The sequence below is a fragment of the Clarias gariepinus genome, chromosome 17 (genome assembly GCF_024256425.1).
Source record: "Clarias gariepinus isolate MV-2021 ecotype Netherlands chromosome 17, CGAR_prim_01v2, whole genome shotgun sequence".
In the NCBI taxonomy this organism is placed as follows: Eukaryota; Metazoa; Chordata; class Actinopteri; order Siluriformes; family Clariidae; genus Clarias; species Clarias gariepinus.
The window spans coordinates 23,289,665-23,314,363 of NC_071116.1; the positions used below are offsets into that span (position 1 = coordinate 23,289,665).

A 24,699-nucleotide genomic window follows, 5' to 3' on the forward strand; every position below is an offset into this window, starting at 1 on the left:
TGTCACAAATCAAACCAGTGCAAAGCTACTAATGGATTCTCATCTGTATGAAGGGTTTTAAGATGTAGAAAACCTCACAAAGATTCTTAGCCTTGATCTATATGTGCACATTTTATGGTCCTAAAACATTCCCCTGCTCCCAACACATCTTATTTAATTATCAGATATACGGATACATCACCCAGGGGATACTGTATATCCATTGTTTCTATGTCATTCACACACTACATACAATCTGAGAACACCTGTTAACCTAATCTGCATGTCTTTGCACTGTGGGAAAAAACCAGTGAACCCAGAGGAAACCCATTCAGCACAGGGAGGACCTGCAAATTACATAAACACAGACCAGAGGAAGAAATGGAACTCTGACCCTGGAGGTGCAGGGCCAGTACTAACCACTGAGCCACCGTGACGCCACACTAGGTACGTATTCACTTTACAGTACATTATGTCACTCTCTCTCTCTCCCTCTACATGCTGCTCCTGCACTGAAAGTGATCCAGACCCCTTCTTCCCTCAGGGCCTGTCTGATTCATCCTGGTGCCTCACTTCCGACTGGAGATCTTGTCGCATGGAGGCCCCGAGAGGTCTGCTTGGGATGCGTGTGGTCTCCAGAGTCTCCAACAATGGACCTGGACTTCAAATTTACTTAAACACTTTTCCTGTTATACTGAACTTCCTAAACACACAGCATGACTGGAGATCAATCCCTGCTATATCTATCCGGTATCACCCAAATGAGGATGGGTTCCCTGTTGCGTTTGGTTCCTCACAAGGTTTCTTCCTGTTGTCATCTCAGGGAGTTTTTCCTTTCCACCGTTGCCTTTATAATTTAAGCATATTTTCTTATACATTTCAAACTTATTTCTATTTTTTTTTTCATTCTGTAAAGCTGCTTTGCTGAAATGACTATCATTAAAATCTCTATATAAATAAAATGTACTTAATTTAATTGAAATGTGAACTTAAATAGCAAAACACTTGCATTAATAAAAAGATGGTTAAATAGATGATTGTATTGCAAAGTGATTTAATTTCAGAATAGAAGATAAACACCAACTGTTCAAGTACAAATAATCATTTATATTTACAGATTTTCAAAAGGAGAAAATGTATCTGATTAAAGTGCTTTAGGGACACTTACAGTATTGCACTCATATTGCAATACAGCAAATTACACAATATCTTGAATAAGGCAATATACTTTGTGTTTTAGGTGTGACCTTTTCTTCGTTTCGCAAAAAAGGGAACTATTAAACACAGTAGGTATATAAAAGTCATTTTTTTCCCTGTCCATCAGTGAACAAAGCCTGAGCTTTGAAAAAACAGGAAACAGCAGAGAAGACAATGTTACACACATTTAATTCTGTCCCGTGATATGTAGTAAGAGCAGAGGTTGATAAAAGTGAGGGGGGGATGAACCCCCCGTTTATGTGTTTATTTCCGTTATAAAGACTTTAACACTCAGACTTTGCACTGCACGGAGTGCGATACTAAACGTCTGGCTCAGCATTGTCAGGGTTCACCTTCCTGAAAGTCAGTATTTAAGCACTAATTCACTCTCTGAATGTTTTCATCGCCACCCCCTGCTGCTGTTAGTGCTCAGATAAATTTCTTCATTGTGTTCATGGACATCAGAATGCTTGGTTTTTCCTCCATCACACGCACCAGCAGGTTATCGATGTATTGTTCCAGCTCCTGGATCCTGGCATCACGATGTGAAATCTGTTCCTGCTGCCGCAAAGCCATCGAGACCAGCTCGGTGTGTGTCAACTGGGAATATGGCCCTTTCGGCGCTGCTTCTGCAGTCTGAAACACACACACATACACACACACACAGCTGACATTCTGCAAGTCTACACCTTAACCTAATTTTTAACCTTCAGAAACTAAAAGGAAACCTTTAGTTTTTATACACCAATCAGCCACAACACTAACATCACCGCAAGGTGACTTAAAAACCATTGATTATAAATTTTATACAGTAAAACCTTGGGTAAGACGAGTAACCTGGTCTGCGAGCGCAAGACTTAAACTTAATAAACGAGCGACGTCTTGATATACGTGTCTGCCGAGCGTCAGGTGATCATAACTGAGCCGATGGTTCTCCTCTCTCTTGTGCTGCGAGATTGTGGGTAATCGTCTCCAATGCTCGGTGTCAGTGCACATCCGTCAGCGCATGTACTGTTTACTACAACATTGTGACCACGTGTGTGTGGACGAATTGTGGTCGCAATCAAGGCTTAACTGTACCAGTAACCTGATAACAAGATAACTGTTAAACACAATTGTTATGCTGTTATTTTTGTTTTACTTTTCCATTGTTCTAGAGAGTTCAATGGATTGTAATCTTGTACTATTTAAACAAATATATAAATCCTAACGTTTGCAATCTATCCAAAAACAGACATTGGTTTTTACATTGGTTTTTCAGCATTCAGTAGCTTTACTACATTAACACTATATATTCATTTGGTAAGATTTTCCCACATTTAAGACCTAATAAAGACATGACAACAACAGCGTTCATTCATTCATTCACTCACTCACTCACTCGCTGTACCTTTGTTTTGGGCTGTGTGTTCTCAGTTACTCGAAAATCGAACGTTTCCGACATATTCTCTGCAGCGCTCAGGGGTTTCACAGCATGTTGCCTGTACATGGACAAAAAGATAACTTTAACAGTCTTTCAGTGAAGAGCATTTATTCATATAACACAGCAGAGATAAGCCACCAAATTATAAAATATACTGCAATCTTCAAGATGAATAGCACATTGTTAGAACAGAGGGTTATTCCTAAAGAAAGCAATCTCACCATACGGTTCCCCAGAGAAGAGTTTGAACGGCACTCGAGAGAAATCGTGTGAAGACTGACAAACAAGTTCCAGTTCAAAGTTGTGTAAATACAATGAGGCTAGGAAGCTTGGGTAACATCTATTGTTTTTTTTTTTCATCTATCTGGACTATGAAATCAGCACTAGGAAGTACATAAGAAGAAGTTCTTTGACGACAAGAAGTGACCGGTGAACAATGATGACATCTACTGAGATGACGTACAAAAAAAGGAAAGAAAAAAAAAAAAATATTTGGCTAACTTGTTGCAAGTTAACTTACAATAGAAAAGGATTCAGAATTATAGGAGTTGTTTAGGGTGTTTGGATCAAAGTTCTATATCTCTAATAACTGCAACACAGTCAGGTATCCAATCCACAAAAGGTGTCACAAAGTTATATATATAGATGATTGACCAAAACCAAAAATTCAGAGAAACTGTGCATGTTGAGAAAAACAGGATGTTTAAACTGTTTAAATGCAAATGCCATTTAAAGAGGTGCTTTCCCAGACTTATACCATTCTTCCCACAGCACTAAACAGGCTTACAAAGTTACCAGTATAGTTACACAGCCATAGTTTACAAGATTACCGTACATGATCAAGATTAGTGTACATCACCATCACTCATTATGACTATATGGAGGAATCTCACCTGCTTACTGAAGTAGGAGCAACTCGTTCCCTTACTTCACCTGCATCACTGGGTACCACTTTAGCCCATGGCAAAGTCTTAGACCCAGAACCAGTCTCCACTGGTTTTATGACCTGAGATTTCTCAGCAAGTGGATTGAATATTGAAAATAAATCTGTGGAAGGTGAAGGAGTCCTGACTGCAGGAATTTCAACACTGGAAACCGATGCATTATTTTGGCCTCTCTTATTACTATGGTTCTCTTTGGCTTGCCCAAGGTTAGTCTTGTTTGGAAGAGATGGCTGCTGGAGTGGTGCGCTTGGATCTCCAGTTCGTTTGGGTTTAGTTGGAGGAAGAGGTGCAGCATTAGACTTCTTCTGGGAACTTTCCATGCTTGGCAGTCCATCAGTCCTGCTAATCAGAGGTTCGGGACCTAAATCCCATTTGACACATGAAGAAGAATTAAGTTTGTTAGAGCCTGGTTGAAATATGTTCTCCAGATTTTGTTCTTTTCTTGACAGATCATCAGCAAGATCAGCTATGACATCTAAATCTGCAATATCATTCGGTGCTCTCAACAGTTTCCTCTTTGGTGGACTACCTTTACTATTAGAAGCACTTGCTTTTTCTTCAAGATGAATGTTATCTTCTGTTAGTTTCTTACCAACATTAGTTGGCTTATCCTCAGGTACAGAAATCCCACTTCTTGGTTTTGGTGCTGGTCTTTTGTTGGGTTTTACAGCCTGTGGCTCATCACATCTGAAAGGATTTGTATCAACTTGTGGGTCATCTTGAGAGACTGACAAAACTTTGCTTTCATGATGTCTCTCGGGAGTTTTCTTTGCTCCTTGACCAAGGCCTGCTTGATCTGTGTTTTCCTTAACTGTCACTTCTCTGGTCATCTTCACTATATCTGGTGGTTGAGGTGCTGGACGTTTTGATACTTCTTTTAAATAGGAATGCTGCTTTGGAACATCTTTGGAGGAAACGCCTGTCCCCATCAACTGTGGAGGTAACGGTGCACGTCCTTTTTTTACAGTTGTCTCTTCAACACTGAGGAGGTTTTCTGAAATGCCAACATCCCAATTGTCATCCAAAAAGGGATTGGTGTTCGCCGTAGTCGGTGAAGAAACTGTTGCAGAAACGGTCATGCTGAGGGAGCAGGACGTGAGTGAAGAAAAAGTGAGTATAGTATAATACCTGCACAGATTGAGAAAATTAAGCTAGCAAGTACACTACCAGTCAAAAGTTTGGACACACTTTCTAACTCCATGGTCTTCCCTGATTTTAATTTCTTTCTACACAGTAAGACAATGTTGAAGGTGTTTAAAATAGCCTACATAACGGCTTTAAATTAAGGTACTGATTGTTAATTGGTGATTTCTGAGGCTGGTAACTCTAAATGAATTTCTTCTCTGCAGCAGAGGTACGTTTTGGTCTTGCTTTCCTGGGATGGTCTTCATGAGAGCCAGTTTCATCATGGTGCTTGATGGGTTTTGCAAATGCACTTTATACTTACACAATACTGTTCTTGCGAGAACTTTACCAGAACGGTTGACCTTCATGTCTTAACGTAACAACTGACTGCTGTTGTTACTTAATTACTAAATGCCATGTGTGGTATTTTATAGTTTTGAAAAAAAAATTGGATTGTTCTAAAATGTAGAAAATGAGTGCAAATATGTGTCCAAACTTTTGACTGGTACTGTATATGAAGGTTTGGATTTGAATGTTTGACATTTTGATTCACACAGTCTGAAAGCTTTATGCCTAGGTCACACTAGAAGGTCTCAGATCTTGCTTCTTCAACTAAACGCGATTGTGTGTTATGATGTCGATATGTATATTAGCTCAGTTACTTTTGACTGCATTTGTTTCTTTTAAATGTTTAAAATGATCTGTCTCATGGCCAACAGAGATGCTCAGATCAGCAAAACTGGAACCTGTGAAGTCATTTCCACTTTCTTTACTTTACTGATACAGGGCTACAACCTTCACCCCTAATGTTTTCATTTATACAGATATTTAAAATGTAGAGTTGCAGTAAATAATTTGAATTTAGCTAAAGGGATGTTGTGTTCTTTTAACCCAGTAAGAAAACTATCCCTTTAATGGTATCTTACAACATGATTTCGATGGGTTCAAGACAAATTACATCACTTGGATTTAGCCGGAGAGCTGTTTACAGAATCTCTCAGCTTTAATCAGGGTAAACGGCCTTTGTTTTTTCTGGCAGATGCATTAATGAAATGCCTATAAAGTCAGTGTGTGAATATGTTGACGCTCCAGCTACAGCTTTTTGGATACCGTCATGAAAAGTGCTACATTTTCAAAGATAAGGAACCAAACTAAGGTCTCTTAAGCTATGTGTAACAGATTGGATCTGCTTTCATGACTATATTATAGTTCCAGTTTTAAATTTTACTTTAAAATACTTCCTTTACAAAGTGACATTCCGCCAGATTTACCTTATACATTACAATAAGTCAAATAAAGCACCATGTAAACAGTAGTTTTCAACATTTGAGCTTTTGCATGAATAATATAAACCAGAGGTTTATTCAAAATGTATTTGGATCTATTTTCTTTTTAAGCACATATTCACACACTGGCATATCCGAGTAAGGCCAGTTTCATTTTAAAACACTGATATATAGTACTGTTTACACAGCTTTTAAGCCACACCTTATTTCTTCAAATTATGCTTTAGAAGAGATAGAGCTTCTTGTATGTTTAATGTAATCTTGTTGAATAGTTCTGAAGGCGTTTTCGTTTTGTTTACGTTTTTGGCTTTCATTTTCAGTCCAGTCCCTGTACTTGACCAGTTTCAGAGAAATGTTATTTTTTTGTTAAGCACCACAATTCCCCATGAATCATTCAAGAATAAAATAACATCTAAATTAAAGCATGAACCAGTGAGAAAACCGGTGCAGATGATCAGGCCGGTGATTAGTATACTGGTGATGCTGAATGCTGAGTGGTTGGAACAGACGAGCGGGGAAATGAGGTTGCTGCTGAGGTTCTTACATAAACAACTCATTTTTAAATTTTACCTTAATAACTTTGCAGCCTGTCTCTGTAAAAACATTTGTTCCTGTTTCGTTCATTTAATCTACATCACTTATTTTAATATGAAGAAATGAGTGGTGGCTCGAGACTCTCTCAGTACTGTAAATGTCTGAAAAAAGTGAACAACAACGAAGTCATCACCCTCCTCCCTAGCATACTGCGCCCTCCTTCCTGGAGTCAGTATCTGATGTGCCTTTCTGGCTTTTAGAAACATGACCCAGAGCATTAGAATGGCCAGATCAGCTTTTTAGGGGAGGCAGATTTCCTGTGGGCAGACCTCGGCTGTAAATCATTCCCTGACTAAAACACAACAAGAAGTGTTGATGAAGACTAGCAAGACCTAATGTATCAGCAGTCAGCATTTAAACACAGCATGGGTGAAAAAAAAACAAGACAGACCATAGAAAGGAGGGTTAAAAGTATTTATTTTGATTTGAGGTTGTATTTTGTTAGTGTGTGTTATAATCATATTTTTAGCACTAAGCCACAATTTAATGAATCACTATTTAAACCAGAGTTTTTAATAACTCACCTGAAGCATGCAGAAACACACTTTTACACTCCCATACACATCCACACGCTCTACTGAACCCACTGAAGAAAAGACCTACTGAATATTTCACTAAGGTGCTAAATATCGTCTTGGGACACGGCGATCTTCTTACGACTTTAATGAGCTGCGCATGGCAGGTTGGTGTTATGTATCACAGCTAAACAGATTCGATGGCGCTGTGTTTCCGAGGGCAAAGCCTGTTTCTGGATCTGGTTCAGTTTTCCAGGAAACCTTTGCATGAGCGACTAACTAACTAGAAGAATGCAGGAACACAGCTTTATCATGCCAAAATTCAAAAACCCCAAATTAGGACACTTCAAGCAAACCGATATAAGACACAGGATCAAAAGCTTGAAGTTCCTTTTCCGATGACTTGTATTGGATTATATAGTAACTATCATTCCTGTATATACAGTTTTAAATCCATCATTTTAAAAAAGGTTTGACAAATTTACAAATATTTTACATTCTCTGACCCATTTGCTTGTGTTCGTGTTTTTTTTTTGTGTTGTGTCTATTTTATCCTAGGGTCGTTGCTACATCGGATCATTTGAGCTGTAAGATCTGGCATAGGCTTTACACCGATGACCTGCATGTTGCATTCCTTCCATTTTCTAACACTGGCCAGATTGTATATGGCGTAGGGCTAAAGGTCTTGCTTAAGACCCCAAGAGTGGTAAACCTGGCTTGAACACCCGACCCTCTGATCAGCAATCCAGACCCTTCAACTGCCTTACCCACAACTAGCCTACTTAATACTACTCCACTTTTTGCTTAACCCAGTTTTCTTTTGTTAGGAAGCGAGGGTCGGAACATCCCTTATACGGTGCCCCTGGAGCACACAGGGTTAAGGGCCTTGGTCAAGTAGAGCTGGGCCTCAAATCACTGACCTTTGCATAAGCACTTCAGAGGCTTAAAACACTGAGCTAACAACTACTCTATTTATCAGAACCAAAAGCTTTTAATTCTGAATTTTCCAATGAGAAAAACGCATCGTGTCCAATTTGACAGTATTCATAGTTTAACCAGACCTGCTTGATATACTTAATGCACCCCCATGTCCTAACATACACTTAATATGAACCTTACTCAAGCTGAGGGAACAAGAAGGATTTATCTCAGGGGAAGTGAACTAGAGCCACAAAGTGTGTTGACTTTACATTAACTTTTTTTTTCCAAAATCAAAAATGTTAGCCTTCAGTTCATTTTCTCCTTGGTTTCACGTGGCACAAATTAAAGCTGACAGGACAAACACCGGATGGAGGGTGTGTGAGAAAGGGACAGGACTGGAAAACTTTTATGTCGGTCACTTCTTGCAGATAGAGTTCGTACCGCCCCCTTTTCACAGGCAGCGTCAGGGAGCTGGTGTAGTTCACCACTTCTGTGATCACACCTACCCAAACACCCCGGCTTTAACCAGATGTACCACAGTTGATTTATAGGACTGAACAGTGCCATACATGTCAAAGCACTTGAAGCGTGTTATACAGCAGTGTTATAGAATTGCGCATGCAATGCGAAGCTGTTAGAAGGTAATTGGGTATAATAAGCTTACGAGCATTTTTGCCTGAAGTACCTGTACACAGTGTTTTCATCCACCCATGTTTAAGATTAATTATTAATTTGGTTACGAAGCAACAATACATTCTTACGGGTGGAAAAAGAGTGTGTGACAAAGGGGGATGGAAACAGTATACGGAACAAATGAAAAGTGAACTAGTTAAATAGCTAGTACTCCATTTACAGTATACTGGATGTTATTTGCAGTGGAATAGTTTAATATCAGCAAGATATTGTAACTGACCTAAGGCTATGTACCAAATGACTCTATTGAAGGGACTGAAGCACATAGTAGGGTGCATACTGTACTACTACACTTAATAGGGTGTGAAATAATGATTTGTTTTGGTGCATACTACTACACTTACAGTCATACATGTGTAAAAGTTAGTGCCCCGTCTTGTGTAAAAAAAATCATCGGATTGTAGCGGGTCTTCGTGTTAACCAAATACAACCTCAGACAAACATTATTCATTTTCACCGTGCCATTATTTATTTAACAAAAATGAAGCCCAAAAAATGTAAAATGCTGCCAATACTCAGTTTTCCACAGGATATAAGTGGCAAGTTGCTTCCTGCTGCTTGGAATTATCAGTCCTTGATTAATTGATCATTAGCAGGTATTTAGACCTTTATAAAAGCTAAAGTTTTGGCAGTTTGCTGGTCTGAAGCATTCAGGTATGTGTTAACACAATGCCAAGTTGGAAAGACATACGCAATTGTCCTAGAGAAGCAATTGTTGCTGCACATCGATCTGCAAAGGGTTAAAAAACAAGTGGAAAGAATTTTACACAACTGCCAGTCTTCCCAGGAGTGGACAGCCCAAGCACATTCACTCCAAGGCCAGACCATATAATGCTCAGGAAAAAACAGAAGAGCTACATCTCAGATCTTAAAAGATTTGTGCGTTGAATGCCAAATGATAAAGTCCATGACAGCACAATTAGAACAAGGCTGAACAAGTACAGTTTACTTGGAGGGGTTTACAGTAGAACCGTCTTCACATATGAACAAAGCATAAGTCTTCTGAAACAATGTCCTATAGACAAATGAGACCAAGATGTAGTTGTTTGGCCTTAATGCCCAGCACCATGTTTGCCAAACAAAACATTTCACCGGCCCACCTTATACCCACTGTCAAGCACGGCGGTAAAGAGGATGATGATTCACCCAACACCCAAAACCCTCAATGAACTGAAGCAATGTTGTTAGGAAGAATGAGCCAAGTGAAGCTATTGCTTCTAAAGGTGGATCTACAGTACAAGCTACTCAGGTACAAGTCAGGGGGTACTTAGTATTGCACACTCTTTTTTGGCTTCATTTTTGTAAAATAAATATAAAACACAGTGAAAAAGTTGTATGTTGTTGTTTCTATAAGGTTGTATTTGACCAATCGTGAGAACTGTTATGATTAGATGATTATGTTTTCACACACACACACACACACACACACACACACAAAAATAGAATACTCCAGAGTTCTAGTGCATACTACAGTAAACCCTATTATGTTGCACCCTATTATGAAAACGAGGTACTAAATAACACTCTGCTCCTTGCATCTTGAAAGGACCTCTATGGTACGCGTGACTTAGTGAACAAACACAGGCACTAACCTCGGTTTGACGTTGGAGATCCTGGCTGAACGAGTGAAGTCAGTAGACTGAGGGATAACGCTTTCTTCGAAAAGATTTTCCTCTTTTTTCAATCTCTCTTTCTCTTCTCTCATCTGTTTTTCTTTCTTTGTCTGTTCCTCCTTATTCCTTCTCTGCTCTTCTTCTTTTCTCTTTTTCTCCGTTTCTTCCCTCTTCTGCTCTTTTTCTGCTCTAACTCGTTCTTCTTCTTTACGTTGTTTCTCCTTCCCTTCTGCGATTCTTCTCTCTTCTTCCTCCTTAGCTTTCTTCTCATCTGCCAACCTTCTCTCCATTTCAATCTTCTTCCGTTTCTCTTCCTCCTCTCTTTCCGCTCTTATTTTTTCTTCCTTCTTCCTTTCCTCCTCAGCAGTCCTCTTCTTCTTTTCTTCATCCTCCTTCTTTCTATTACTCTCTTCCTCCATCTTTAACCTCAGTTCTTCTGCCTCCCTTTCTTTTCTTTTCTCTTCCAACTTTCTTATCTGTTCTTCATTCTCTCTCTTTATCCTCATTCTTTCTTCCTCCTCAAACTTTCTCCTCTGCTCCTCTTTCTCTGTCCTCCTTTTCTCTTGTTCTTCCTCCTCCATCCTTCTCTGTTGTTCTTCATTCTCTCTCTGCATCCTCATCCTTTCCTTTTCTTCCTCTTCCCTCATTCTTCTTTGTTCTCCCCTCTCTCTCTCCATCCGTATCCTCTCATTTTCTTCCAACTCCATCCTTCTCTGTTGTTCTTCTTTCTCTTGTTCAATCCTTATTCTTTCTTTTTCTTCCTCCTCAATCCTTCTTCTTTGTTCTTTGATTTCTCTCTCCATTCTTATTCTTTCTTTTTCATCTTCCTCCACTCTTCTCCTTTCTTCTTCTTCCTCCTCCTCTCTTTCCATCCTTATTCTTTCTCTTTCCATCCTTATTCTTTCTTTTTCCTCCTCCATCTTTCTTCTTTGTTCTTCCATTTCTCTCTCCTCCCTTATCCTTTCCCTTTTTTCCTCTTCCATTCTTTTCATCTGCTCCTCTTTCTCTCTCTCTCTTCTTATCCATTCTTTTTTTTCCTCTTCCTTTCTCATCTGCTCTTCTTTCTCCTTTCTTTTTCTCCCCTCTTCGGCTTCCCGCCTTCTCTCTTCCTCCAGTTGTTCTTGCTCTTCTTCCTCTCTCCTCCACCTCTCCTCTTCTTCCTCATCCTCCTCCTCCAACTCTTGCACTTTTTCACTTTGGGGTTCTTCTCTGTAAACATAGCTGCCATTTACACTAATATCAACCTGTGATGGAGAATTCTGATTGGTTGAGCCAAGTGTGAAGTCACTTTGATTGGATGCCTTGCTGTCTGAGCTACTGTTCCGCTTGTGTGTTAAAAAGGTAAATTTCTTCTTTTTCTTCCCTTAATACAAAATAACAAATAAACACCAAGAGAGGTTACTTAAATATATATCTCTACAGATTAAATACAAATGAAACTGATAAATGATATAATCAGACATTTCTTACCTTCTGAGTCCACATTGAGGCCAGAGGATGTGCTCGAGCTAATAGATGAGTTTTTATCAGGAAGTGTGCCTAACGAGGACATGGACTGAGACAGAGAGTTACGCTTCATGTTGGATTTAGGGACGAAAAGAGATTTGAGTTTGTTCTTCTTTTTTTTTGTCGGCTCTCCCTCCGTCTCTCCGTCCATCTCTCCCTCACTGTCCGTCAGCACCTGAGTGACCGAAGGCAAAATGGCAGAAGCCGAGTCGCTCAGGCCGTCTTTCTTTTTGCCTCGGATTTTGTCCTTGATTTTTCCAAGGCGCGAGTGGGATTTGTCGGAGAGGTCGATCATGCTGACGCTCATGCTGCTCTTCAGGAACTGAATGTCCAGCAGAACCTCACCTCGCTCCTTATCAGCCTTTCCTGTCTTATTTAACAGCTTAAACCACCTGTAGGAGAAAAGCAGGAGCACGATATGTCAACATGCCAAACATGAGAAATCAAATCTAATTTATTATGTACTGTATACAGTATATATTTTATACCACTTTCTAAAACACACCCAAAAATAGTGGTGGTAACGTGCATTCTTCCAGCTAATCAGAATGCAGAAACTGGCAATAGCTGGGAAAAATACCCTTTTTAACCCACTTACAGTATCTTCTGGACATTATAAGGCATTTCCCAGCAGTTTTTTGCAGGTTTTTCAACTTGTATTCCGTCATGCGGGACAAAGATTTTTTCAGTAGCAACCGTTTTATTTTGTGTATATTTAAGCATTTTGACCCATAACACTATCCACAGTGTTAAAGGAGCATAAACTGGCCATTAGCATTTAGTGGCTAACCTACCCATCTTTAGTTCTTAATAGGTCTGCATGCTTCAATTAAAGAAAAAAAGAATAATAAAAATACAAAATTTAAACAAACAAATAAATAAATAAATATTTTTTTTATTTTATTATATTATGATTATTTTGATACATGTGGTGGAACCTCAGCATACGAATTTAATTTGCTCTGGAGGTAAAAATTCATTCTGCAAAACGCATTTTCCCATAAGAAATAATGTAAATGCAGATAATACATTCCAGCCACCCAAAAACAACACTATAACCATATTTTTGCATCTAAAAATCATAAAAACTTTTAGAAAAAACATGTAAATGAAGGAAAATATGAAATAGACATTAACCCTCACTTAACCTTAATTTATGATTCTTCTTGGCACCGACAGCCTTAAAAACAAAACTGAAAGTGGTTACATTTTGTTCTTGTTACCGAACCACACATGGTGCCATCTTCTTCTTTGTCTTTCGGCTGCTGCCTTTCATGGGTCGCCACAGCGAATCCTCTGCCTCCATCTAACCCTATCCTCCTCATCCTCTTTTCTCACACTAACTAACTTTATGTCCTCTCTCACTGTATCCATAAATCTCCTCTTTGGTCTTCCTCTAGACCTCCTGCCTGGCAGTTCTAACCTGAGCATCCTTCTACTGATATATTCACCATCTCTCCTCTGAACATGTCCAAACCACCTCAATCTGGCCTCTCTGACTTTATCTCCAAAACATCCAACATGGGTTGTCCCTCTGATGAACTCATTCATGATCTTATCTATCCTTATCACTCCCAAAGAGAACCTAGTTCTCTAACGTGTTCACTAAATCTTGCACGAAATGCAAAAAAAACCCCACAAACAAATATGTAAACTTGCTTTGCTTGTCTTTCGCTTGATGCAAACAAGTTAATTCGCTAATTCGGAGGCAAATATCTTGCAAAATTTTAGTTCATGAGGTATGCCGAGGTACGACTGATTTAAACTGCGATATTTAACTATTAAATGTACTACTTCCATTCAAATACAGTGGAACCTCGAATTGAGAGTAACACGGTTTTCAAGTGTTCCGCAAGAGCAGAAAAGATTTTAAATACATTTTGACTTGAAAAACGAGCAAGGTTTACGGGGACCGAGTATCATGTATCACCCATGCGCTTCTTGTTTTGACGCCGAGCGTCACATGATCACAACTGAGCCAAGGTTTTTTTCTCTTTCTTGCGTTGCGGAATTGTGGTTAATCGTCTCCCCTGCTGGGTCTCAGTGCTTGTCTCTCACTGGTATAATCAACATCCGTGCATGTGTGTACTGTTTTCTATAACACTGTGACCACGTGTGTGTGTGTAAAACATATTTTATTTTGTGTTTGTAAACATGTAAAATGCGCATGTACTGTTTCTTACAACATGTGTGCGCGCGCATGTAAAGCGAAAAAAAATCTCATTAGAGAGGTTAGAGATCCATTTTCTCCCTCTCCTGTTTCAGCCTGTTATGTGTGCGTGCGCGTAATTTGACACCGTGCCCCTTCACACACACACACTCGCCTTTACGAATTATGCTCGTAATCCAAGGTCCCACTGTATACAGGACTACGGATATTTCTGTAGAATTAATTTTCCTTTTTTTTTTACTGGAATACTAATATTTGAAAAGCAGAATTTGTTTTTAGTGACTTAATAATGAAGTACCAAACAATATTTAAATAGATAAAGTAATAAACTTAAGATTAACTGTGCAGCACTAGTTCTTAAGTAACAGTGGGACCGGATGTTTAGTTCCTGTTTATAATTTTATATCGTGTAACAGGTGAAACTAATGACATCATTGTGAAACACACACACACACACACACACACACACACACACACACACACACACACCTACACACACACACAATGTGTCTATTGCTCTTAAAAGCCAATAAAAGCTACGGTTAGCAACATTAGCCTCACAGTGTGCTGAAGTTCAGTGAACAAGCTGGAGCTTTATTTTTGCAAAATCAGCTTGACTTGTCGCTCACTGAGAAAGCAGTCCAATGTGAAATAATAAACTAACTGTAAATTTTAAACTAGACCTTCACAAGAATTTTGAGTAAACTTCATCTCTAATCATGTTAGCACATAAACCTGCCTGTGGTAGATTTTATAAATGACAAGTTGTTTTGGGCTTATTTTTAGTCAGACACACAAACACTGTCTCATGAACTAGTTTTAGTGAGTAAAAGGCTAGAAAAGTACCATTGAGTCATTTTTAGAGAGCTTAAGAGTGCAGGAAACACCACATCCTGCTGATAGTAAGACACACTACACCGATGTCAGCATTATCACCTTTCCACTAAACCTCTCACTATCATCACTACTGTGTGCAGCACTATAGCGCTGTGTAAAATCTCAGACAATCTGCCACTGACGGAGAAGCCCAAACTGGAATGGGTGTGTGTGTCGTACACTCATAAGGGTGGCTTTATACTTGATTTAAATACACATCTGTTGCCTGCGTGTTTCTGGCACGGTGTCTGTATGCGTCATTAGAATCAATGCTACGTGTGCACGTGGTGCGATTAAACTATAAACCGTTGTGGAACTTCAACGCAGTTCTAACAAAAAAGGAAACTATGCCAGTTAATGAACTTAATAAGGTAATTACAGTTCTGTGCAAAAGTCTTAAGCCACCCCTCATTTCTTCCTAATAAATGAAATTATGTTGATTAAATTTAAGAAAATGAAATAAATGTTTTACTGCGACAGGCTGCAAATTGCAGCACAATCTAATAATTGATCGTCAGCAGCAAAACCTCAGCAGCGACCTCATTTCCCCTCTCGTCTGTTCCAACAACTCAGCATTCAGCATCACCAGTATACTAATCACTGGCCTGATCATGTGTCATCATCTGCACCGGTTTTCCCACTGGTTCATACCTTGATTCATAGGTCACTGTGTGGCTTAACATTCCTCTGAAACTGCACAGGTACAGGGACTAGATTTTAAATAAGAGGCGTTGAAAAAGTCCATCATTAAGCCTGGAGAACTGTTCCTCAACACAACTGTAAACATACAAGAATGTCTGGCTCTTTGGAAACAAAATGTGGACAAAACTGGCATGGCTCAAGACTTCTGCACAGCACTGTAGGGATATTTTAAGCTATTCATTTTATTGTTTTCGCAATCAATCAAACCTTTTTGTCAGCCTTATATTGTTATTATTGTATTGTATTATTATTATTGTACTCCATATTTATTTATGCCCTGGGATCATTAATTAATATCATTGATTCATGTAGCTGTTATATTCTAATCATTATTTGGCTCATGCTGTGAGGAACATGTTTCCAGTCACTCCCAAAACACTGAAATAGAAAACTGAAGCAGAACATTCCAGGTAATCCTGTATCAGGTCCTGACATGCCAAGGTTTCATGAACGTTTCTGCCCAAATGATGCAACCTGGGAGTGAAAAATTTAGCAAAACTTCAACACACCCATACACCCACTTTAAAAATGACTTAATATTCCTGGTCGATTCCCTGAAATTACTGAATAACTTAAATAATCAGATAACAAACTGAGTTTAAGAGTCACCAAGCGTGAGGCTAAAAAATCTAGGAGAATTATTTATACCAGACAACTAGTTATTAACACAAACCCTTAACCACTAATAGGCTTTAATCATATACAGTATAAGCTTTTCTCTGAAGGGAATACATCCCTTATATATGTTTTTTTTTTTTTTACTTTTTTGTCTGTACTTTCTTCTGTTCCAAACTATTTCACATTTTACATTAAAAAAAAAAAAAAAAAAAAAAAAATATATATATATATATATATATATATATATATATATATATATATATATATTTTTTTTTTTTTGCTTGGATTTTAACACATTTCTCCCAGCTGTAATGCATCAAACACAATGACCTGAAAGTTTAGCTGAGATTAAGACTGATTAACAGAGCAGACTTTTATATTTTTGAATCATAAAAATATTTAAATATTTGAGTGTGGCCCCCGAGTGGCACTGTGGTAAAGTGCTCGCCCTATCATCAGGAGATTGCTAATTAGATTCCCAGGTGATGCTGTAGCCTCTTGCAGCCGGGGGCCTGGAGACAGCTGATTGGCCGAGCTCTTTCAGCTTAATCACACGGCTCTACAGCCAGTCATTGGCGTCTGTGAAAACACGTAGGCGGAAAAGACGGAAAGCGCTGTTCTCTGATTGTGTTACGCCGCGTGAGTAAGCAGTTTGAAAAGATGCAGTTGGCTAGCGTCATGTTGTTTTGAGGAAATGCGTGAAAGTCTTCCTTCCCTCCCTTTCTGGTAGGAGTAGTAGCCTTAATGTGAGATACAACGTATTTAGGGTGAAAATCACCAACAACAAAATTAAGCGTTTGAGTGCAACTGAGAGCATTGGACTCATTCTAGCATTTAGAGAAGCAATCAGATGTAAAAAATGATTGATGACTGGTTACAAGAATTTGGCTTTAATTGGTTATGTCTGAAAGAGTGTTATGTCTGACTTTAATGCAGGACGTTTTATTGTTATTGTTCAGTAAGAAACGGGAGGCAGCAAGTTTAGAGCAGAGCGTTGTATTTAATGAGCGATTTAAATGTGCATGGCTAGCACCTCAACACTTAGTTCATCTGCCCTTGTATTTTTAATAACAATAAAATGTGCAGTATTTCTGGTGCATGTGGTACAGGTGAAGTACAGTAGTTGATCACCAAATTAATGGGTTCTGAGTGAATTACCAAACCATTGGTAAGTCAGAGGCTTCTGAGGAATGGAGAAGTGTAGTATGTGAATTCTAGTTTCTCAGTCTGTAAGTTTCTTCTGTAAGTCTGCAGTAGTTTTGTGTCGTCTTGTTTTTGCTAGTGATGATCTTAAGCTTTATGTCAGGTGTGGAAGACAGTGGAAGACATTAAAGTTATGTTTAATAATCAACCACTTCACTTTCTTTCAATAATGCTTTCTTTTACTTGAACTATGCATGTGTTAAATGTATGTAAAAACTAAAAATTAGGTACTACATTACAGAAAGTTTCAGGGTGTCACCGTGTGTCTGTCTGAAGAGTGTACAATATCATCGCGGTGGGAAAAAAATTCTGTGGTCATTCGGGAAGTTTCTCCATCTCAACTGTTGACTTCGGGCACTGATACTAAACGTAATGTAATTTCCTGCTTCTGTCCTTTTTTTGCACGGTTTGCTGTATAAAAAATAAAGGAAGATGTTAGGGATGATAAAAAGGAACTTCCGCTCCTGGTTTCCTCTACTAATAATGCATTCAAGCTTTGAGTGTGCAGCAGTAAAAAGATTTTACTAAAAAGGCAAATATTTCTGTGATCATACTTATTTTTTTAAACATCCAGTCACTACACAGTATGTATTATATAGCATTTTAGATATACTCACTATAAACCAAGCTAAGTTACGCAGTTATCTAATCAGCCAATCATGTGGCAGCAGCACAGAGTGTAGAAGATAAATGTCTTGTAGGTCAAGAGCTTCAGTTAATGTTCACATCCAACATAAAAATGGAGGAAAAAAAACATAGTATCTGTAAGTGGCATGGATGTTGATGACTGATGACAGACTCAGATTCCTGTTCTTGATTGATAGGATTGGAGGCCAATGTTGATGAACTGCTGTTGTAGCCCACTCATCCACCTTAAGTTCTTGAGATGCTTTTCTCCTCATCACAGTTATAAACTATGATTCATTTAGTTATTATAATTCTTCCTGGAATCTGACCATTTTTCTGCGACCGCCAACAGAACTGTTGTTTACTCAATGCATTTTGTTGTTTTGTTTTTCTAGGAAAGTTGTGTGTAAAAATCCCAGGAGATCAAAAGTTATTGAACGGACGCGCCTATCCTCCGAATCGGCACATTGATACGTTTTTGCTCAAGTTATCTTGATTATGTGTTATGAGTTTGTGCGACCACACGGATGCGATTTCTGCAATTTTCCCATGGAGGATGGCTCGCAGTCAGTCGGCTGAATTTGTTGAGTTCCAAAAGAAGGACGACAGCCCGACGATTCATTTGACCTGTTTTAGCAGATTGCTACACTGCTATGGAATCCCCACGCTGCTGACGTCCCCATGCACGTGCAGTAGGAAAAAAGCTGCATGAATTCCCCTGCCCCTCTCATTCAAGTCACCTGACTGTCAATCAGATATGCACCCCATCTAGGATTACATCCAAAAGTGACTCAGCTCCGATCAGTGTGAACGTAGACTAAACAGTTTCCTAAATATTAAACATTCTCAAAATACCCTGACCCACCCTGTTTTAGTGCTTGTAGTAATGGCAACATTAAGGTTTATGACAGATTTACTGAAGACTTCAGCATGGCATCACATGGCAAATAAAGGTGAAACATCTACCAAGACATCCAGTTAAAGGAAACTGAGCCTGACAGCTAAACACTCACACTCAGCCAAAGATCAAACTTCAACCAGCCTGCAAGAAATGAGATCGGTTTTCATTTGAAGCTAAGAAACGGGAGTTGGCCGACATCCAGCTGAGACCTTTATCAAGAATCAAATAACATTCCTGCGCTGTTCTCTAAACATGTGATCCGTTAACAGCACTGCACGCACCTTGTCCAAAACCCAATGTTACAGAGATCCAAGTTTATCTGTTAACCCTTCTAAACATTAAATCCTCTGGCAAATACAGGAACATTTCTAAAAGCTTGTTATTAAAAATCTCCTTCGGTTTAAATGTAGCTCCTGAATTATTTGTGTAAGCTTCAACACTAGTAAGGGCAGCATTCTTGAGCTTTTGAGGACTTTTCAAGAACTCTTAAAAGTGGGGACCTAAAAAAAAAAGGAATTTCCTACCGTTTTGTGGATGTTGGACGTCAAAATGGAAATGGCTTATATAAATGTATACACTCAAGAATTTGCAATTTTTTTTTATATTTCTTTTTTAAACTCACCTACTAAATTTATGTAGCAATGATTTTAATAAAACAGTTTTTACATTTTTTAAACGTTTGTGTGGATCAGTGTTTGGCATTAACCTGATCACCAGTAGCTTAGAAATAGCAGTAGAAATTCTGACAAACGTCAGGCATTGATTATGAAAGAATGGGCTGCCATCAGTCAGGATGTGGCTCGGAAGCTGACTGACAGCATGCCAGGACGAATTGCAAAAAAAGAAACATCAACACTGCAAATACTGACTCTTTGCATAGGCTTAATGTAACTGTCAATACAAGCTTTTGACACTTATGAAACGCTTGTAATTATATTTCAGTAAACTGACAAAAAAATAATCTAAAAACACTGAAGCAGCAGACTTCAGTTTTTTCGTAAAAAGTATATTTGTATCGTAGGTCTTTTTTATTTTATTTCACTTTAATTTACTTGTGCTGCTCAGCAGAAGGTTGCAAGTTTAATGGAGGTCAATATTCCTTTACTAAATGAACCATATCAGGTTGCAGCACTGCCTTCTAGATAGGTTGAAATTGTTACTGCTTGAACGGCTTTATTCCTTAATCAATAAAAAGCTCATCTTACACATGATAAAGTAACAGCACATCCTTTAAGATGGTCAAATATACCAAAATAAAGAAATTTGTCCAAAAAACGTTTTGCAACCAAACCATGCTTTTCTACATCCCTGTCTACGGCTATTATATATAATACCATGCTAATGGCTTCATCTATTTCTCTGGAGATTTGTCTGGATTTTGAGAGAGCAAACACAGTCCAAGCAATGGCAAAACATGGCTGAACAGCCATCAAGGTCTAATGGGTCGGCTGGCATGCGATCAGACCTTGAAACAAATTCCTTCAGCATTCACCAGCTACAATAACGTTATTCAGTACGGCCAGAGAACAGAAACATTTCTACACTACGCAAATAATATGTCACCTACTAGACTATAAAAAGACCTGAGAAAAATTCCTTTGGCTCATTTTCCAGGCATTTAAATAATAATTGATAACGAGTTTCAGAAAGACAGCCAAAGGAAATCTGATTCCAGGTCACGACCAAAGTCAAACGATATGTTTATATTGAAGTGGTTATTAACTCTCTTTATACGTCTTATATGTACATGCACGTGAGCAAGAGTTTCAAATTGCTTTGTTGAGTTTTAACAAACCAGTTTTTTCTACAAAGCGCTGTTCTTCCTGTCATAGTAACCTTCATGTTTGGATCACGTGATCAGCACTGGTATTATACGTTTAGCCTTGACTAATGGTAAAGTGTGTTAGCTGAAACATTTTGACTATGGAATGCTCTTCCAGAGTACCTGTGGATGCCACAGACTGTTGATGATTTTAAGTCTGGTCTTAAAACTTATCTTTTTATCAGAGCTTTTGGGTTGAAATAATTTGTAGCACTTTAAGATTTGCTTCAAATATAAAGTGCATTATAAATAAAATGTATTATTATGACTATTATTGATAATCATAATCAGCCTTTTGGGTTGTCACGTTACTGAAAAACCATAAAAGTGCCAAGTTTCTCTGTTCTGAAGATGCAGAAAACCCGACACTGGAGACTCCTTCCATAAACCTGAAAACAAATGTATGCTGTCTTTATTAAAGAACAAGATATTATAATAACCTTAATAACGTGCTGACCAAATGCACTCAAACATCTGTATGAGAATTAACCAGGCACTGACTTCCTAGGACTGACCGAGACAACTTTTTTCATGGTTATGAGATAAAACTCACACCATGTTTTGCATAAAGTGAGATAACAAGAGCTACTGCTGTTACTAAAATGTGACTCTATGGTTTCTAATGACAGCTGAATTAGTTAACTATTCAGCAGCTTCCATGACATAACAAGAAGGAATGCGAGAAAACAGTTTTAAAAAAATCTGGGGAGTGTACAAGGGTGTGTCGTTATTTTCTAATTACTATGCTTGATTGACGGCAATCTGTTTGAGACTATCACCCTGCTTCGGCACGCCAGCCAGGAAGAAATAAACACAACGGCACAAATGTTCAGTTCAACTGCTAAGCAAGCCTCCTTCTTAGTGTATCGCTTTTTTAATCACATGATTGCTATGATTGTTATGTTATTTTAAAAAATCCACATTGTGAGATAATTTTAGCATCTCTGATGTCATTTCATCAGAACACAAGTGTCACACAGGTTACAGTGCATGTCCTCTTATTTAGTGTACCAGACCTCCATGTTCCTTGTGGATGTTGGTGATTGAAAGAGTTGCTTAAAGATTAGATAAAATATGTACCTTTAAGCTGTAGGCTTACTATGGATTAAACATGACAGATTAGTATTACATTCATTCATATCTTTTTAATCAACAAATGGTTTAGCCCCAGAGTTTCATGTCTATTTTTTAAACAGAAAGTGAGATGACCATTGACAGGTAACCAGTCAGCTCCTGTGACAAGGGTTGAATAATGCTAGTAACTATAGCAACAATATCACTTTGCGATATGTAAATGTTGCGGTTAACATCCCTGATTTGTTGCAACAATTCAGTCTAATAAAAACAAAACAGTGCCGTGATCGTTCGTCTTGAGTAACTGCTCTAATCCAGTTACGGTCATGATGCATCCAGAGTATTTCCTGGCACAGTACAGGAACACACCCTGATTTCTAGTTCATTACGCATGTGCTTACTGACATGCTGGAGGATCCAGCTGTGAAACAGCAGTTTTACGCATTTCACCTAAAAATTACGCATTTTATTTTAACATTTTATTTTATTTTATTTCATTTCATGCATTTCACCTGTTTTGATTTACTTTAATATGAGCAAAAATCATGAATATTTAGTATTTGACCTTAAATTTTAGAACTGGTCAGATGGCATAAGCAGCGTTCTGTCCACCTAACTGTAAATGGAGACCATTACACTGAGACACCACTTGACAGTAAATCCTACATAGTGAGCACATCTATACCCTTTTATCCTGTATACAGGGTCGCAGGGGGACTGGAGCCTATCCCATGAGACTTTGCACGAGACAGGATGCCAATCCAATTCATCACAGGGTGCGAGCACACACACACTTATTTACAGCTACTGACAATTTGGGAACACCCCATGTCTTTGGACTATGGGAGGAAACCGGTGTACTCGGAGGAAACCCACCATGGTCCCACAGACCCTCGAAGTGGGAATCAAACCCAAAAGCATAAAAAGCCTTCTTACTGCTGGTTCTCGCGCGCGCCGTTCTGCCGGAGCTCGTGCACATTGATGACGGCGAGTCCGAGCAGTTTGTCCGCTCCGAGCGGGACTCGGTGCAGCACGCGCACCTGCAGCGGGACACCGTCTCCCTCCGCCGCTGGCGGAAGATTGAAGATGAACGCGGCGTCATCCCCGCCCCACACCGGCTCCGCGCGCTTCTCCGACACCGGCGTGCGGAACGCCTCGCGCCCAGCCTGCAGCGCCGCGTACGCGTCATTAGTGCCGTCTTTCCCTTTGATCCGAAGGCCTCGCGCCCGGAGCACCGACACACGCGCGGTCACCGGGAAAAACTGTAGACTCTGTGCACTCAGAGACATGATCCCGCACCGTGAGTGTCAGAGCAACATTAACGGGGAAGTGGAAGTTACAGCACCGAGCGTGTGGATCAGCCTCCGTCCGCTCCAGTAAACTTTTACTGGTGGGCGTGGCTAACGGCGTGTTGACGCACGGCCATTGGACAGCTCGGCGTTAGGACGTTAGGACAACTCGTCATTTATTACTGCAAATATTGAGTTTTTTTATTTATTTTTTATAAACGTTATATTTTTAAGTATGGTCATAAACATATTATTATCACAAAACAGTATTTTAACAAATAAGAACAAGTTCCACTTTAGCGTTTCTGGTTTGCTGCGTCATGGAGTGCGCACGTGACATTTCTCGCCTCAAAAACAAGCAGCAGAAAATATTCTCCATGAGAGAGAGATAATAATGTTCACCAGAGTCACTTTATCTTTGACTAAATATATATATACTCATTTATTTTGTATACATTTATCTATTATTACTCTTTATATACTTTTCTTCTTTGTTTGTTGTTTTTTATTTTTGGGCTTTGGCAATAGAAATGTAAATATTTGTCATGCCAATAAAGCACCTTTTCAATTTTTGAAGCTTGACAGAGAGAGCGAGGTAAAGAGAGACAGAGAAAGAGATAGCTTAAAACTGTGACAACTGTCCCTCAGACCTCACAATTTCTGTCCTTGAGTATTTATTTCTAGCTTTTCCCTGCTCCCTCGGAGTATAAACACTGTCTCATGAGTGAAAAGTTCAAGTTCAGTAGAAGGTAAAACAAAGACAGCTTTCAGTTCACTCACAGGGGGGCAGGGAATTAAAAGAGCGTTTCAGTAAATAAAATAAATAAATATTTTTTATATGTCAGTCAGCCAAAACATGTTAAGTCTCTTCAATTTCCCTTATTAGTCTAGTACTGGAGCTGCACGTTTAATGCTAATGAGTAAAAGAAGACAATTGGCCTACAAAGTCTATCTCAGGGGATTTAGGGTACGAGGCAGGGTACACCCTGGACAGGTTGCTAATCCATTGAAGGGCACACATACACACACACTACGGGCAATTTGGGAACGGTAATTAGACTAATCTGCATGTATTTGGACTGTGGGGGGGGGGACCAAAGTACCTGGAGGAAACATTATGCACACAGAACCGAGGTGGGAATTGAACCCTGATGCTTAAGGTGCAAGGCAACAGTGCTAACCACTAAGCTACCGTGCTGCCCGTTCTGCAAACAGCATGTCTTTAATAAAAAATAATAATAAAATACAGGACCAATCAGTTTGTGCTTATTTGATTCCGAGTTTTATTATTTAAAGAAAAAAACAAAACCCCACACATTTCACACCTCTACACTAAAAAAAGCAGTGTAGATGCAGTCATGACTACGGATTAAACTGAGCTTAACTTTTCTCTCGCATTGCAGTAGTTGTGTATTATCGCTTGCTATTGTGAGAAGGGAGAGCAGAAAAGGTAACACTAAAGGGCAAAAATAACACAGACATTTGCTATTGTTTAAGGTCACTAAAAATACTCGACTCATTAGGGCGGATCTGCCAGCAAACAAAAACAAACCTGAATTCACAAATGAGTCACACCTCCATCCAAAGCAATGACTGTACACATTATTATCGTAATTAAACA

General features: G+C 39.0%; 1 protein-coding gene across 2 annotated transcripts; it reads right to left on the reverse strand.

Moving 5' to 3' along the window:
• Nucleotides 1–1,016: 1,016 nt before the first annotated feature.
• rab11fip1b (RAB11 family interacting protein 1 (class I) b) lies at nucleotides 1,017–23,174 on the reverse strand. Of its 2 annotated transcripts, XM_053515534.1 has the most exons (6): nucleotides 22,726–23,174; nucleotides 11,761–12,188; nucleotides 10,270–11,653; nucleotides 3,493–4,623; nucleotides 2,567–2,657; nucleotides 1,017–1,812 (listed from the first exon to the last, which is right to left on the reverse strand). In XM_053515534.1, exons 1-6 carry the CDS (start codon nucleotides 23,076–23,078, stop codon nucleotides 1,606–1,608), a joined length of 3,594 nt encoding a protein of 1,197 aa, XP_053371509.1. In that variant the 5' UTR covers nucleotides 23,079–23,174; the 3' UTR covers nucleotides 1,017–1,605. The 2 variants fall into 2 exon arrangements, with proteins under 2 accessions (XP_053371509.1, XP_053371510.1); XM_053515535.1 differs by lacking the exon at nucleotides 3,493–4,623 and having other exon boundaries at nucleotides 22,726–23,172.
• Nucleotides 23,175–24,699: the final 1,525 nt, after the last annotated feature.

Coding starts and splice junctions, on each gene's coding strand:
- rab11fip1b (XM_053515534.1), bottom strand. CDS start 23,078: ATGTCTCTGAGTGCACAGAGTCTACAGTTTTTCCCGGTGACCGCGCGT. Junction 12,189..22,725: donor GGCGCGCGCGAGAACCAGCA/GTAAGAAGGCTT, acceptor TTTCTCCTACAG/GTGGTTTAAGCTGTTAAATA. Junction 11,654..11,760: donor CCTCAATGTGGACTCAGAAG/GTAAGAAATGTC, acceptor TTTTGTATTAAG/GGAAGAAAAAGAAGAAATTT.